This window comes from Oncorhynchus mykiss, chromosome 2, assembly GCF_013265735.2.
Source record: "Oncorhynchus mykiss isolate Arlee chromosome 2, USDA_OmykA_1.1, whole genome shotgun sequence".
Lineage (NCBI taxonomy): Eukaryota > Metazoa > Chordata > Actinopteri > Salmoniformes > Salmonidae > Oncorhynchus > Oncorhynchus mykiss.
In genome coordinates, this window is record NC_048566.1 from 3,392,313 (window position 1) to 3,407,186 (window position 14,874).

Consider the following 14,874-nt stretch of genomic DNA (forward strand, 5'->3'; position numbering starts at 1 on the left):
AAATGACATGCTATTCCCTATCTAGTGTACTAGGGCTCATAGGGCTCTGGTCTAAAGTGCCACTTACATAAGTTGCCATTTGGGACGTATCCTATTTGTGTTTATAATAAGCATCCATCCACACACACACATTGGGAAAGACAGGCTTCCCTAATCACTTCAAAAATGGTTGAACATCGGAGAGGAATTTGTGACCAGATTCCAGGTCAACATGAGATAAAAAAATGGTTAGCCTGGTTAAACCCGACTTGAATGCTACGTGGAGAATGCAACGCAGCTTTCAATCTGGTTCAACCAGGCTATAAAATTGTAGGGAATTCCTTTTTTTATATAAATTCTTATATAGAATGAAAATCTAATTAGTATAAGAGAAAACAAATTCAAGTTGAGTTTATAAATACATATTCACATTGATATAAATATGAAATTAAAGATCAAGAGAGGAAATGTATTGACAAAATGTTTTGTGCACTTGGGGGGGATTTTTTTTCTACATTTTCCAGTACCTTTATAACAAGCAAAATCATATTAGAGACGCGAACACTGGCAAAATTGTAATCCCAAAAGGTATGGAAAAATGGGATAATTCAACGATGGCAACAATACTACCTAACTATTCAGTTCAGTAAATTCCTCCATTCTCCTCCATGAGAAACACCAATAACGTAAGTGAATCCCCAACCCTGGTTACATGAACTCATCGCTTGAAGAGTTCGGTTTCATTACTATCACCAAGGAACGCGCTCACTACGCAAAAACCATTTACACACACACACACAAATTAACTGGCTAAAACACAAACACACGAATGGAAACCAAGCCATTATATCAGAATATTAATTCATATATGCATCATTCTATCAACATAACACATCCACGTGCCTGACCATCAAGTCACCACCAAACCATCCTAGACCTCTGAACTCAGATACAGGTAAGAGGTAAGCCAAGCAGCCTGTCACCATGACTACTCTGCTAAAAATGGCCACCTATCAGGTAAGAGGTAAGCCAAACAGTCTGTCACCATGACTACAGCTCTAGAAATCAGAACCTCTACTGAAATGGCCACCTATCTGACTAACATAAAACACCCCAAAAATAAACAAGCATTAGCATAGTAATAAAACAACATCTAGAGCCAGAGGTCGTCTACAGTACCTAGTGAGTGATCAGAATCATACCTTCATTTAAAGAAGATGGTTTCTAGACTTCAGGGCACCAACCCCCCCCCCCAGCTTATACCAACATCCAGTCAGCAAGGCAATATCATTCAATTATCATCTAGGGCTAACTTAAGACTATCCTGTCTCTACTTCACTGTGACATCGACAAAAATGATCCAACAATATCTAGCCCCCCCCCCCCACCCAATTAGCCGAATGAACATACAACTGAACACATTTAAGAGTTCATTCGGCATCCAAATCAACCAAGTAGCCACCCTTGATCTGCTTGGTGAAAAGTTCCTTCCTTTTCTTCTCCACACAAAAAGAAATGTTGATGTCCGTCAGAAACACATTTCCCTTTAAGTAGAGGGAGATGTCCCATTCATGAGCTTGTGATTTTAAAATGGGGGGGTGATGGCTGTGTTAAAATATTCAGATGAGCACCGTAAGCAAGCGTAAGGTCCATCTACAACAGCATTGCTCGCTGACTAAAGGGTACATCTGTAGAGGGTATACGGTAATACTGATTGTACACCCAAAAGGGGCGCTATTTTTTGAGGCACAAAACAACTTAGGCAACAGGGCTCTTAAATCCAAGAGGGGGTTGAATATCTCTGTTGTAAACAAGAGACGCTTGTTCTTAACATCTCGCTACTTAGCTTGCACGTTAGCAAACCAAACGCTGGAGCCCTGAGCTGGATATCATTTCACACATCTTAGATTCCCTTATACTTAACCTTTAGATATACAGCACACAACACCCCCCCCCACCCCCCCAAAAGAAAAGTATTGAAAATCATGATATCGATATTTCTAAATCCCCAGTAGAAGGTATAGCGCCCAAGCCTCATCAGCACAGAGCCCAAGACTCTCTTTCCAAGATCATTTGAGGAATTCCATCAGAGCAATAACATACCGGTTGCTTTTAAACTGTGGTTGTTCTTGGAAATATCCATTCAAATCGATACAGACCGGGACAGACCAACTTGGGTTTCTGATTAAACCACGACTTGTTGAATTTAAATTTGGCTGACGCTTGTAAATCCATTATTTGCCCACAGCAACAACAAAAAAAAGGCTAAATATCCCTCGTCAGTCATTAGACAGTTAATATGAATGTCAGTTATAAGTAGGAGATAATATCTTGACAAGTCCCCAATCGAAACTAAGGGGTCAACTTGTACTTTATCATACAGTATCTCCACAATGAGTGTTGCTCTAAAATATTAAGAGTAGAGGCCCTGGTTCCTAAAAAGTTTCAAAGACAAACTCAATGGTTTTTGTGCCAAAATCACTCTCACTGCCATATTCTACATACGAAGACAAAAGCATAGAACTCATCGGCACAAACGTAGATCAGCCATAGGGTCAAACTGGTCACCTGACACGGCAGAGAAGCATCCAGAAGGAACACACGAGCAGCTGTCTAAAAACACACCGTTACAGAGGGGTTTCCACCTGCACCAGTTTGGATAAAAGGCAGCTCTCAGTGATCAAGAAGGTCTGAGAAGTGAGAGAAAGAGTTGGTCAGGGTCGTTTTCATTAGGCCACAAGCGAGGCTAAACATTTCCGCAACCGAAATTGAAAACATCCCCCTGTTTCAGTTTCAATGAGTTTATATGTTTTTTTTTGTTCCTACTGAACACGACCCAGTTTTAAGGCAGTCTACAGTGCCTCGACAAACAGGCAGGTACAGGGAGAGAAAGACAGCGGGTGTGGGGGGGGGGGGTCTCTCACCCACCTGGCCCAGTGTACTGCCTCGACAAACAGGCAGGTACAGGGAGAGAAAGACGGTGGGTTGGGGGGGGGGGGGGGGGTCTCTCACCCACCTGGCCCAGTGTACTGCCTCGACAAACAGGCAGGTACAGGGAGAAAGACGGTGGGTTGGGGGGGGTCTTTCACCCACCTGGCCCAGTGTACTGCCATGACAAACAGGCAGGCACAGGGAGAGAGAGAGAGAGAGATCTTTTACCCAGCATGCCCCGTGTACCTAATCCTCTTTAAACAGAGGGAAAGGATTGCCAAGGAGCTCCCCCCCATGGTGCAGTCTCTCTCTACAGACGGAGCCCTCTCTGCTCCTCCATGACAGTTACATATGAACACAGCAGACATTTCCCTGTCTCTCCTGGTACACGTGAACACAGAAGAGACAAGTGTCCCCTATGTCTCCCTCTACTCAGTAATGGGGGAGGGGGGGGCACATCCAGTCTTCCACCCCTCCCTCTTACATCGAGGGACACATGAGTTCTTCCAGAGGAAGCTTGTCAAAGTCACAGGTGTCGAAGAGATCGCTGATTCCCTCGTCGTCCTCTAAGCTCAGCATGTAGTCCTCGTTGAGGAGAGGGGGGGACAGGTTGACGAAGGGCCCGGCCCCGTGGCCCTCCAGGAGCCCAGACAGGGAGGAGGGGATCTGGTCCTCCGTTTGCAGCAGGAGGCTGGTGAAAGGGGAGGTGATGGGGGACAGGTTGGTCACCATCACCGCAGAGGGATCTGGAGGGACATAGACGTTACTGCTGCCACCTGTTGAGCTCTCTGTGGGGGAAAGGAAACAGGATGTGAGAGATATTACAACTAAAAAAACACTCAATGTTGATTGATCAAGACGCAAAGGAAATTTGATCAGACCTAAAATAATAATTGTAAAGAGCGTGCACATCCTGACGGGAAAGCTACCTGCTGCCCCTCCGCTCTAACCACTAGGCTACCCTGCTGCCCCTCCACTCTAACCACTAGGCTACCCTGCTGCCCCTCCACTCTAACCACTAGGCTACCCTGCCGACAGGAAAGGTACCTGCTGACACTTTGAGGAAAGGTGAGGAGTGTCCTTGGACATCCGGGCCGCCGTTCTTCACAGGACTACCGATGTTCTCCTCCGGACAGAGGAACACCTCAATAGGCCCCTTGGTGCTGGTGAGGAGGACCGACAGGCCCTGGTAAACAAACAACAACAACATGACCCATTGATTAGTTATAGAACAGGTGTCTCTCAACCTCAAGTGACACAGACCCAAAACCACCCAGCTAACAACAAAACGTTCCCGCAACTTTAGAGAACATTCCCTTAAAGAGTGTATTAGGTCATTACCTAACGTTTTCATAGGAATGTTGCAGCAACGTGCAAAGGGCCGTTTCCAAGGACCATTCATGGCAACCATGTTCTGTGTATGTTTGGTGGGATGTTGAAGGAATATTCTCCTAACCCACAGAGAACTAGACACCATGAAACACGTCTAGAACATTAATATTGATTAGTCTGGAGAACATGTAGCTACGTTCAGGGTACGTTATGTTTGACATTCAGGGAATGTTCTCCAAACTAAATGCTCCTAACTCCAATGCTAAATAGGTTCTCAGGTTCTCTAACATATTTAGAATGTTCCCCTAACTAATGGAACACTGGACACTCAAACATCTGGGGAACATGGACAGGTAACATTACAAAAACGTTCTCTCATCCTAATCTTGTTAGCTGGGTGGTCCCTAGGACGTCACTGACTAGTACATGGACAGGTAACATTACAAAAACGTTCTCTCATCCTAATCTTGTTAGCTGGGTGGTCCCTAGGACATCACTGACTAGTACATGGACAGGTAACATTACAAAAACGTCCTCTCATCCTAATCTTGTTAGCTGGGTGGTCCCTAGGACGTCACTGACTAGTACATGGACAGGTAACATTACAAAAACGTCCTCTCATCCTAATCTTGTTAGCTGGGTGGTCCCTAGGACGTCACTGACTAGTACATGGACAGGTAACATTACAAAAACGTCCTCTCATCCTAATCTTGTTAGCTGGGTGGTCCCTAGGACGTCACTGACTAGTACATGGACAGGTAACATTACAAAAACGTCCTCTCATCCTAATCTTGTTAGCTGGGTGGTCCCTAGGACGTCACTGACTAGTACATGGTAACTGCCTGACAACTACAGTATTAGTCCATTCTAAACTCAGCAACAACAAAAACACATCCCCTATTCAGGACCCTGTCTTTCAAAGATAATTCATTAAAATCCAAATAACTTTACAGATCTTCATTGTAAAGGGTTTAAACACTGTTTACCATGCTTGTTCAATGAACCATAAACAATTAATGAACATGCACCTGTGGAACAGTCGTTTAGACACTAACAGCTTACAGACTGTAGGCAATTAAGGTCACAGTTATGAAAACTTAGGACACTAAAGAGGCCTTTCTACTGACTCTGGAAAAACACCAAAAGAAAGATGCCCAGGGTCCCTGCTCATCTGCGTGAACGTGCCTTAGGCATGCTGCAAGGAGGCATGAGAACTGCAGATGTGGCCAGGGCAATAAATTAGAAAGTCCATACTGTGAGACGCCTAAGACAGCGCTACAGGGAGACAGGACGGACAGCTAATTGTCCTTGCAGTGGCAGACCATGTGTAACAACACCTGCACAGGATCAGTACATCTGAACATCATACCTGCGGGACAGGTACAGGATGGCAACAACAACTGCCCAAGTTACACCAGGAACGCACAATCCCTCCATCAGTGCTCAGACTGTCCACAATAGGTTGAGAGAGGCTGGACTGAGGGCTTGTAGGCCTGTTGTAAGGCAGGTCCTCACCAGACATCACTGGAAACAACGTCGCCTATGGGCACAAACCCACCATCGCTGGACCAGACAGGACTGACAAAAAGTGCTCTTCACTGACGAGTCACGGTTTTGTCTCACCAGGGGTGATGGTCGGATTCGCGTTTATCATCGAAGGAATGAGCGTTACACCGAGGCCTGTACTCTGAAGCGGGATCGACTTGGAGGTGGAGGGTCCATCATGGTCTGGGGTGGTGTGTCACAGCATCATCGGACTGAGCTTGTTGTCATTGCAGGCAATCTTAACACTGTGCGTTGCAGGGAAGACATCCTCCTCCCTCATGTGGTACCCTTCCTGCAGGCTCACCCTGACATGACCCTCCAGCATGACAATGCCACCAGCCATACTGCTCGTTCTGTGCGTGATTTCCTGCAAGACAGGAATGTCAGTGTTCTGCCATGGTCAGCAAAGAGCCCGGATCTCAATCCCATTGAGCACGTCTGGGACCTGTTGGATCGGAAGGTGAGGGCTAGGGCCATTCCCCCCAGAAATGTCAGGGGAACTTGCAGGTGCCTTGGTAGAAGAGTGGGGTAACATCTCACAGCAAGAACTGGCAAATCTGGTGCAGTCCATGAGGAGGAGATGCACTGCAGTACTTAATGCAGCTGGTGGCCACATCCGATACTGACGGTTACTTTTGATTTCGACACCCCCTTTGTTCAGGGACACATTATTCCATTTCTGTTAGTCACATGTCTGTGGTACTTGTTCAGTTTATGTCTCAGTTGTTGAATCTTTTTATGTTCATACAAACATTTACACATGTTAAGTTTGCTGAAAATAAAAACGCAGTTGACAGTGAGAGGACATTTCTTTTTTGTGCTGAGTTTAGTTCCAACGAGAGGTCCTTAGAAAGTGTTTTAAAATGGACGCTGTTCTCCCAGGGGGGAAATCATAACTAACCCTTGTATAAAAACACTGCAGTGGACAGACATGCTGCATTGATTAGGTATTGATTCAATTGGTAGTGATCCTCAACCTCAAGTACATGGACTGGTGTCTGGACTGGTGTCTGGACTGGTGTCTGGACTGGTGTCTGGACTGCTGTCTGGACTGCTGTCTGGACTGCTGTCTGGACTGCTGTCTGGACTGCTGTCTGGACTGCTGTCTGGGATATTGTTGACCAGTACCCTCTGTTGTCAGACACTGATTGGGTGATTGTAGTGCGAGCCGTCGTCCAACGCGGTTCGTTTTAGGTGTTAGTCGACGTTGAAAAGAGAAGAACCACAACTGCATGTACCTTGTACACAAACACAATGTTGTAGAACGTACACTAGACGAACACAAAGAGGACCGTCTCAAGGTCATATTGATTGTCTGATTACCTCCTGTGGGTCTGGCACCTCCAACTTGGTCTCAGAGGGAGCTTTCACCACGATGACCGTCTGGTCCTTCAGGTGACGTAGCTGACGGATGTCTTGATATGTCACATATGCAAACGTGGACCAGGAGGGTTAAAGAAATATTGACCAGCTTTGAGCACCTCAGTGACACTAGATATAACGGCTTCATAGTATCCTACGAAGAGAGCCTTGGCTCTTCCTGTTTTTCCTATTATAACAGTGTGGTTAACAGTGTGTGTCTGCTAAGGATATTTGTGGCTGTGCGAGGCCTCCGTCATCTGTTGGACGTCCAGGGTACAGCTCTGGATCAGCTCGTCCAGTCTCCTCTCCTCCTGACCCAGGTCACACAGCTCACGGCTCAGACTCTGGCTGCTGGTCAACGTAGACCCATCCTCAGACAGGTTACAGCCCCTGGAGGGGGGGAGAAAGAGAGAGAGAGAAAAAGAAAGAGAGAAAAATAGAAAGAGAGAGAAAAATAGAGAGAGAGAAAAATATAGAGAGAGAGAGAAAAATATAGAGAGAGAGAGAAAAATAGAGAGAGAGAGAAAAATAGAGAGAGAAAAATAGAGAGAGAAAAATAGAGAGAGAGAGAAAAATAGAGAGAGAGAGAAAAATAGAGAGAGAGAGAAAAATAGAGAGAGAGAGAAAAATAGAGAGAGAGAGAAAAATAGAGAGAGAGAGAAAAATAGAGAGAGAGAGAAAAATAGAGAGAGAGAGAAAAATAGAGAGAGAGAGAAAAATAGAGAGAGAGAGAAAAATAGAGAGAGAGAGAAAAATAGAGAGAGAGAGAAAAATAGAGAGAGAGAGAAAAATAGAGAGAGAGAGAAAAATAGAGAGAGAGAAAAATAGAGAGAGAGAAAAATAGAGAGAGAGAAAAATAGAGAGAGAGAAAAATAGAGAAAGAGAAAAATAGAGAGAAAGAGAAAAATAGAGAAAAATAGAAAAATAGAGAGAGAGAAAAAGGGGAGGGTTTTAACACAGGACACAAGCCTGAAAACTATATTCATTACCTCATGCAGTTAGATCAAGTCAGTGATGATGTCTAGTGATGCCCCCCCCCCCCCCCCCCCCTAAGGGGATGAACTTGTCTGAATCAAGTCGTTCTTGTGAGACACTTACATCCATTGGATGTTATTCTTAGACTTCTTCTTGATCAGATGCACCCCCTCCAGTACGTTGGTGATGTCATAGAGGCGTCTCTTCTGCACCTTGAGAACCTCCGCGGCCTGATTGAGGTCGATGACACCGTCAGACGACTGGCCCAGCAGCTCAACAAACTTCTTCGTCAGCAGGCCTAACGACGTGTCGTAGCGCGTCTTCTCTACCGGTGACCTCGGAGCTACAGTAAGACGGGCGGGGGGGAGAGAGAGACAGAGAGACAGGGACAGAGACAGAGAGACAGGGACAGAGACAGACAGAGAGAGAGAGACAGACAGAGAGAGACAGACAGAGAGAGACAGACAGAGAGAGAGAGACAGACAGAGAGAGACAGAGAGACAGAGACAGACAGAGAGAGACAGAGAGAGAGAGCGAGAGAGCGAGAGAGCGAGAGAGAGCGACAGACAGAGAGCGACAGACAGAGAGCGACAGACAGAGAGCGACAGACAGAGAGCGACAGACAGAGAGCGACAGACAGAGCGACAGACAGAGAGCGACAGACAGAGAGCGACAGACAGAGAGCGACAGACAGAGCGACAGACAGAGAGCGACAGACAGAGAGCGACAGACAGAGAGCGACAGACAGAGAGCGACAGACAGAGAGCGACAGACAGAGAGCGACAGACAGAGAGCGACAGACAGAGAGCGACAGACAGAGAGCGACAGACAGAGAGCGACAGACAGAGAGCGACAGACAGAGAGAGACAGACAGAGAGAGACAGACAGAGAGAGACAGACAGAGAGAGACAGACAGAGAGAGACAGACAGAGAGAGACAGACAGAGAGAGACAGACAGAGAGAGACAGACAGAGAGAGACAGACAGAGAGAGACAGACAGAGAGAGACAGACCGAGAGAGACAGACCGAGAGAGACAGAGCGAGAGAGACAGAGCGAGAGAGACAGAGCGAGAGAGACAGAGCGAGAGCGAGAGCGAGAGAGAGAGAGAGCGAGCGAGAGCGAGAGCGAGAGCGAGAGAGAGATATCCAGTTGAGTATTATATTTAAAGTTGGATGGGAGAGCGTGTTTAATTAAAAAATACATAACATTACAAGTTACAGTATGTTCTCACTGCAGTGAGCAAATAAGCATCTTTACAGAATGAGGGGATTCCATTAAAGCCCCGGGCCACCGTTGATTCCATTCGTTTTGGAACCGAGCTGCTTCCCAGGCGTCTGGTCAGGGCCTTTTGGTCGACGGCAAAGTCGGTGTGGAGTAATGAGTAGGATTGTGTGTTTTCACATACAAAAATTATTTCTTTAGATAAAGGGTCATTATCTGCCTTCCCACTGAAAACTTGTTTGAAAATTCAAACATATATTTTATGGAAAATAGATGTTGTAGGTTTCTGAACGATGCATTATGCGGCCTTGTTGACAACGTGCCCGAGCGGCGCAGACTGTTCGATTTCAGAAGGGCCTGCTTTTACCCACACACATCATGGGCCATAGCCCAGTACACTGAGCCCAACTTCCTCATTGATCATGTTTAGCAGGGGTGGCCAACCATCCTCCAATTGTTAGTAGTTACTATCTTGTCTCATCGTTACAACTGCCGTACAGGCTCGGGAGAGACGAAGGTTGAAAGTCATGCGTCCTCCGATACACAACCCAACCAAGCCGCACTGCTTCTTAACACAGCGCGCATCCAACCCGGAAGCCAGCCGCACCGATGACCGGAGGAAACACTGTGCACTGGTAGGGATATCCTTGTCTCATCGCGCACCAGCGACTCCTGTGGCGGGCCGGGCGCAGTGCACGCTAACCAGGTCGCCGGTGCGCGATGAGACAAGGATATCCCTACCAGCCAAACCCTCCCTAACCTTGACGACGCTGGGCCAATTGTGCGTCACCCCATGGACGCCTCCGGCTGCGACAGAGCCTGGGCTCGAACCGAGAGTCTCTGGTGGCACAGCGCCACCCGGCAGGCCACAGGAGGGCCACTTTATAGGAATGATGGGCTTTATAACACATTCCTCACTTGAACCATCTGCTCTGGTCCAGTCTTACTTTTGGGGCTCTTGAGCCCAGGCCCGGAGGCTCCTCCAGCCTTTCCCCTGGGGGTCCTGGCTCCTTCGATGGGGTACTGGTGGTCCGACTCATCCAACGCCAACCTCCGCTTGGCCTGCAGAAGGTAAACACCGCAGTCAGATTACTTCTCACAAAACAGATAAAAGATGTTCTTCAGTATCGTTCCAACTGTGTGATAGGCTTTAGATAATTCAAACCTCCTCTGTAGAATAGTCTCTACACCTTGAAATGGTATAACACATTTTAACAATGGCAATAGAAAAGAAAGCATTTGACTTCACTTGTAAAATATGCTTGTTTTGTACACGGAGAACGCTCCATTAGCGCCACGTCCCATTAAGAAACTGAAGTGTGTTTGTCAGTGTACAACAGCTGTGCCTCATTCGTTTGAAGACAACTCATTTAGCAGACTTATAAAGAGCAACTTACAGCCTTGTGCCTTCATCTTAAAAAAAAGGAATCCAGGTGAGAACCACATCACATTCATAAAGATTAATTCTATATTGTGAAAAGATCAAATCAACCAACATGCCCTCCATGTCATAAGACCACGACTTGAAGATGGCTCATGGAGTGTCAGTTGAGATGTCGGCCATTTTGTCCAACGACATGGCATGAGGGTTACTTTATTTACAGGCCTGGGGAAGAGTGATGAAAACAGGAGTGCTGAGTATCTCGCCACGGGTGTTTCATGTGTAGAGAAATGCAAATCGAGTCCGTCGGGTCAATGAGGACATTAGTGTGTGTGTAGCAGGTCAAAACTAAAATATGAGGGAAAACATGAGGCCAGTCATTCACGAGGGACAAAATATAAATCGGGTTTGTTTGAGAAAATGAAAATTTTCATAATATCAGATGGCTCTGTCGGGCATTTTCATGAAGCTAGAGATGGAACTAATAAAAGAGGTCCTTGCTGCTGGGACAGTTCATAAATATTAAATATGGCTGCCATCTTTGCACACCACAAACCAATGTCCCAGTCAACCCTCCCTCCCCCCACCCCCCCATCTAATGCATCTTCCTCTGTGAGCAAATGGGGATCCTGAACGCAAACTAGCCATGTCTGTAGACTAATGTCAAAGACAGTACAGTAGAACGTCTGCTATTGTGCTGTGGCTTTTTGATGCATGACCAGAAATGTATCTATATCAGCAGGTCTATATGAAAGGCATTTCCGCAATTTCATGGTTAAAAAACACAGGAAGCACGCAAGCATACGAGCTATTATAACAATGTAGCTAGTTAGCAGCTATAACGATATTCGATATGACGCGGAAAACTAAAAGACAAGACGATAGTCTTAGTTGAGCAACAGAAGGATAGTTGGCCTGTGTTTGTAGTTAGCTGGCTAGCTCGCAGGCTACCTACCGAGTGAGCCAGTCAACCCGCTTTCCAATTCCCTTCCCCCCCCCCAAGTCCAAAACACTAACAGGGCCTAGCCACTCATTTCTGACAAGTAATTATTGTACAGCTAGCCTAGCAAGCTGAAGCACGACTGTGTGTCAAACATGCACGGAAACTTGCAAGGCTAGAGCTGCTCTTGAACCCTACACCAAACCCAAACACTCTCTCAAGTTGGAAAAACGGATGAGAAATTGTTTCGGTGTTGGCTGTTGACCTTTTACGATACGGTTCTGACCCCTTAGCAGTTGATAATACATGGCTGGCATATCTTATCAGCTAGCCAACAGGCTACCCAAACTAAATGACAGATTGATATATAGCTTCACCTGTAAAAGTAGCTAACTGCCGCTTGAACAACAATAACTGCTATCAGACTAGTGTAAAAACCCCAACTATTGAGCGAACCTCCCGAGTCTGTTGGGTGACTCAAGGGGATCAGGGAGAGCGACCCAACTAGCTAACGTTAGCTCGCTAGGCTACCAACGCACGAAGCAGTTTCTGGTTCATTTCATTTCACTGCAATACAACAGAAAACGACATTAGCAAGTTTACCGGTGGACGTCCTAATGTAGGTCGTTGTCCGGTTCCGTTTGTTGCTCCGTTTGGAGTGGAATATATACTGCCAGCTGGAGGTTCGGACAAACAGACATTTGAAGTCTGTGTAATGCTGCAGGGCGGTGGAGTTATAATTTGGATATAAGTGGCAGTTGTAAAATGAGGGGTTAACCGGTCGGACAATGCTGTCAATACCGCATTTTTATCTAAAGAGCCTCCAACCCCTGCTATTATTACTTTATCCGGGGCTGATGAGATCCCTCTTCTCATCTTTGTGGGCTCGGGTACCCTTTGTCCCTTTAGTTTAAAGCCCCTTTTCAGATAATCCACCGCGACAAATTCAAAAATATTGATATGAAAGAGTAGATTATGATCTTATTTGCCGATATTTGTATGTTTAAAAGTATATTGAGAGCACATTTAGGCAGATGCAATGGATTAGAAACTAGCGCGAGTCTCAGCCCTGCCAGCTCAAAAATGGCTCCAGGAAGCTGACAATGAATGAAGGGATACCGTTTACGCGCGAAGGAACCCTCCCGCGAAACTCAGATTTCCCGGGAAATTTTCAAACAATATTTGCATATGTGACGCGATTGGTTACACTAAGTCATAACTCCACCTATTTTATGTACGTTCCCTAGTTTATTGACCAATGACATTATAGAAGATTAGGCGGCACGCGTTCATTGGACAGTCGAAACTGGACAAGTCAGACGCAATCAACGTGTCCATATAATGTCAGCGAAAAAAAAATAATCAAACCGGTTGAATTTTTTCATACAACGTAAACTAAACTGACTTTTATAAACTATGCAGAATTTTGTAGAATTATTTATTTTTATTTATTTATTTAAAATGGGCTTAGTACTTGGTGAGTTTATGGCAGCTAAAGCTAGTTTGCCATTCACAAATGCTGGTGCATTTTACTAGAATCGTTTTCCAAACTGCTGTTGCTACTTTCATTGCCTTTCAGACATGCATACAATCATGTTCTTGCCCGACTCCATTTCTGTCCTTGTCGAGCCAAACATGGCAATAGGTGAAAATGAGTTTGCAATACGTAATAACACAGACTGGCACTCAGGCTTAATGATGTTATGATTGTTTGCTAGTCTGTTGACTATTGCTGCGCACAAAAGACAAGGGAATTTCCCTCATGCTTTACAGCACAACCAATGCTTTAAACCCCGGACCGTCTCACATCTAAACTATGTATTGCTTTACAGCACATCCAATGCTTTGACCCTGTGGAGTGTCTGACCCCCCTACATCTAAACTAATTATGGATAACACGTGAAACTTCTGTATTTACAGAATGACGGGATTCTGTATTGTCATGCCCCAGTGATGGTGTTAAATAAACAATTATCTTTAGTCATTTTGAAATGTCGTGCACTACCTTCACTATACAGCAGGGGGTGCCCTTCACTAAAATCAGAATTAGTAAAGCCATTTATAATATATGTATTTTTTAAATTTAACCTTTATTTAACTTGGTAAGTCAGTTAAGAACATATTCTTATTTACAATGACGTCCTGCGTCATCTGGCCCTACAAGTTCAGCCATTGATGACGCTGTCGAATGCAATGTTCCTATTTTATACATTTGAAATTACAGCGTAAATGAAGAACATACCTCTGTCAATCTCTTGAGAGCCCAATGCCACAAGGTCACAGGGTTCTAATTTTAACAATTGACCACAGCGGGGTCAAAGTGTACAACTGTCTGGACGCTTTGTCTGACCATTAATTATCAACCCGCATGCAATATGTTTTTGGAAACCGCAGAAATTCTACTTTCATATCACCCCAAAATGATGTTACGAATACACATAAAACGTAGTGTTTTAACATATTCACACGGAGGTGTTCTGCATTGCACTTCCCTGAGCTAATGGAAACTCGGAGGGATAAAGCCAATCTGCTGGTTTGAAGCTGTGTTGCATCCTAAACCTCTGTGTTAACCTGTGGTAAAACAACTAACAGTAAAGTGTGGATTTGTAAAGCTATTTTTGAATGATACTTAAGTTGAGTGTTTTCAATGTTACCAAAACCATATAGCAAATCAATGATCAACTGTTTCTCGATAGAGTGTTTCACACTTGACCAAATCACCTCAGCTAATCAAAAGGGATGTGGAATGAGAAGGGCTACCCTGACTTATGACTTGACCCACACCTTGTGTATTACTGCCCCCCCACCCCCCCCCCCCCCCCGCCAAGTTGGAAGAAGTGACGTCACAAAAAACGATACAACCTTTCAGTCCACTAAGACAAAAACTTTCTAACACTGAAACTGAAACTAATTAATATAACACTTTTTTTTAAAAATTTTATTATACAACTTAAACTAAATAAAAACGATCAAATCAGATTTGAAAGTTAAATGAAATTAAACTCAATTCAAAGTAAAAAATAAAAATAAAAAAACGAATTGAAAAATAAATATATATATAATAACCTTGGACCACTAGCTTTTGGGGTGAATTCTATTTCAATTCCAGTAATTTCAGAAAGTAAACCACATTCCAATTTCAATGTACTTCCTGAATTGTCTGGAATACACCCCAACCCTGCGACCTACTCCTTGTGAACATTCAAC

The 14,874-nt window shown here is 44.9% G+C and overlaps 1 protein-coding gene across 1 annotated transcript; it reads right to left on the bottom strand.

Annotated features, from left to right (window-relative positions):
- Nucleotides 1–333: 333 nt before the first annotated feature.
- LOC118937342 (transcription factor E2F3-like) lies at nt 334–12,800 on the bottom strand. The gene is made up of 7 exons (XM_036935254.1): nt 12,271–12,800; nt 10,294–10,408; nt 8,248–8,467; nt 7,381–7,539; nt 7,111–7,225; nt 3,958–4,096; nt 334–3,698 (listed from the first exon to the last, which is right to left on the bottom strand). Exons 1-7 carry the CDS (start codon nt 12,541–12,543, stop codon nt 3,391–3,393), a joined length of 1,329 nt encoding a protein of 442 aa, XP_036791149.1. The 5' UTR covers nt 12,544–12,800; the 3' UTR covers nt 334–3,390.
- Nucleotides 12,801–14,874: the final 2,074 nt, after the last annotated feature.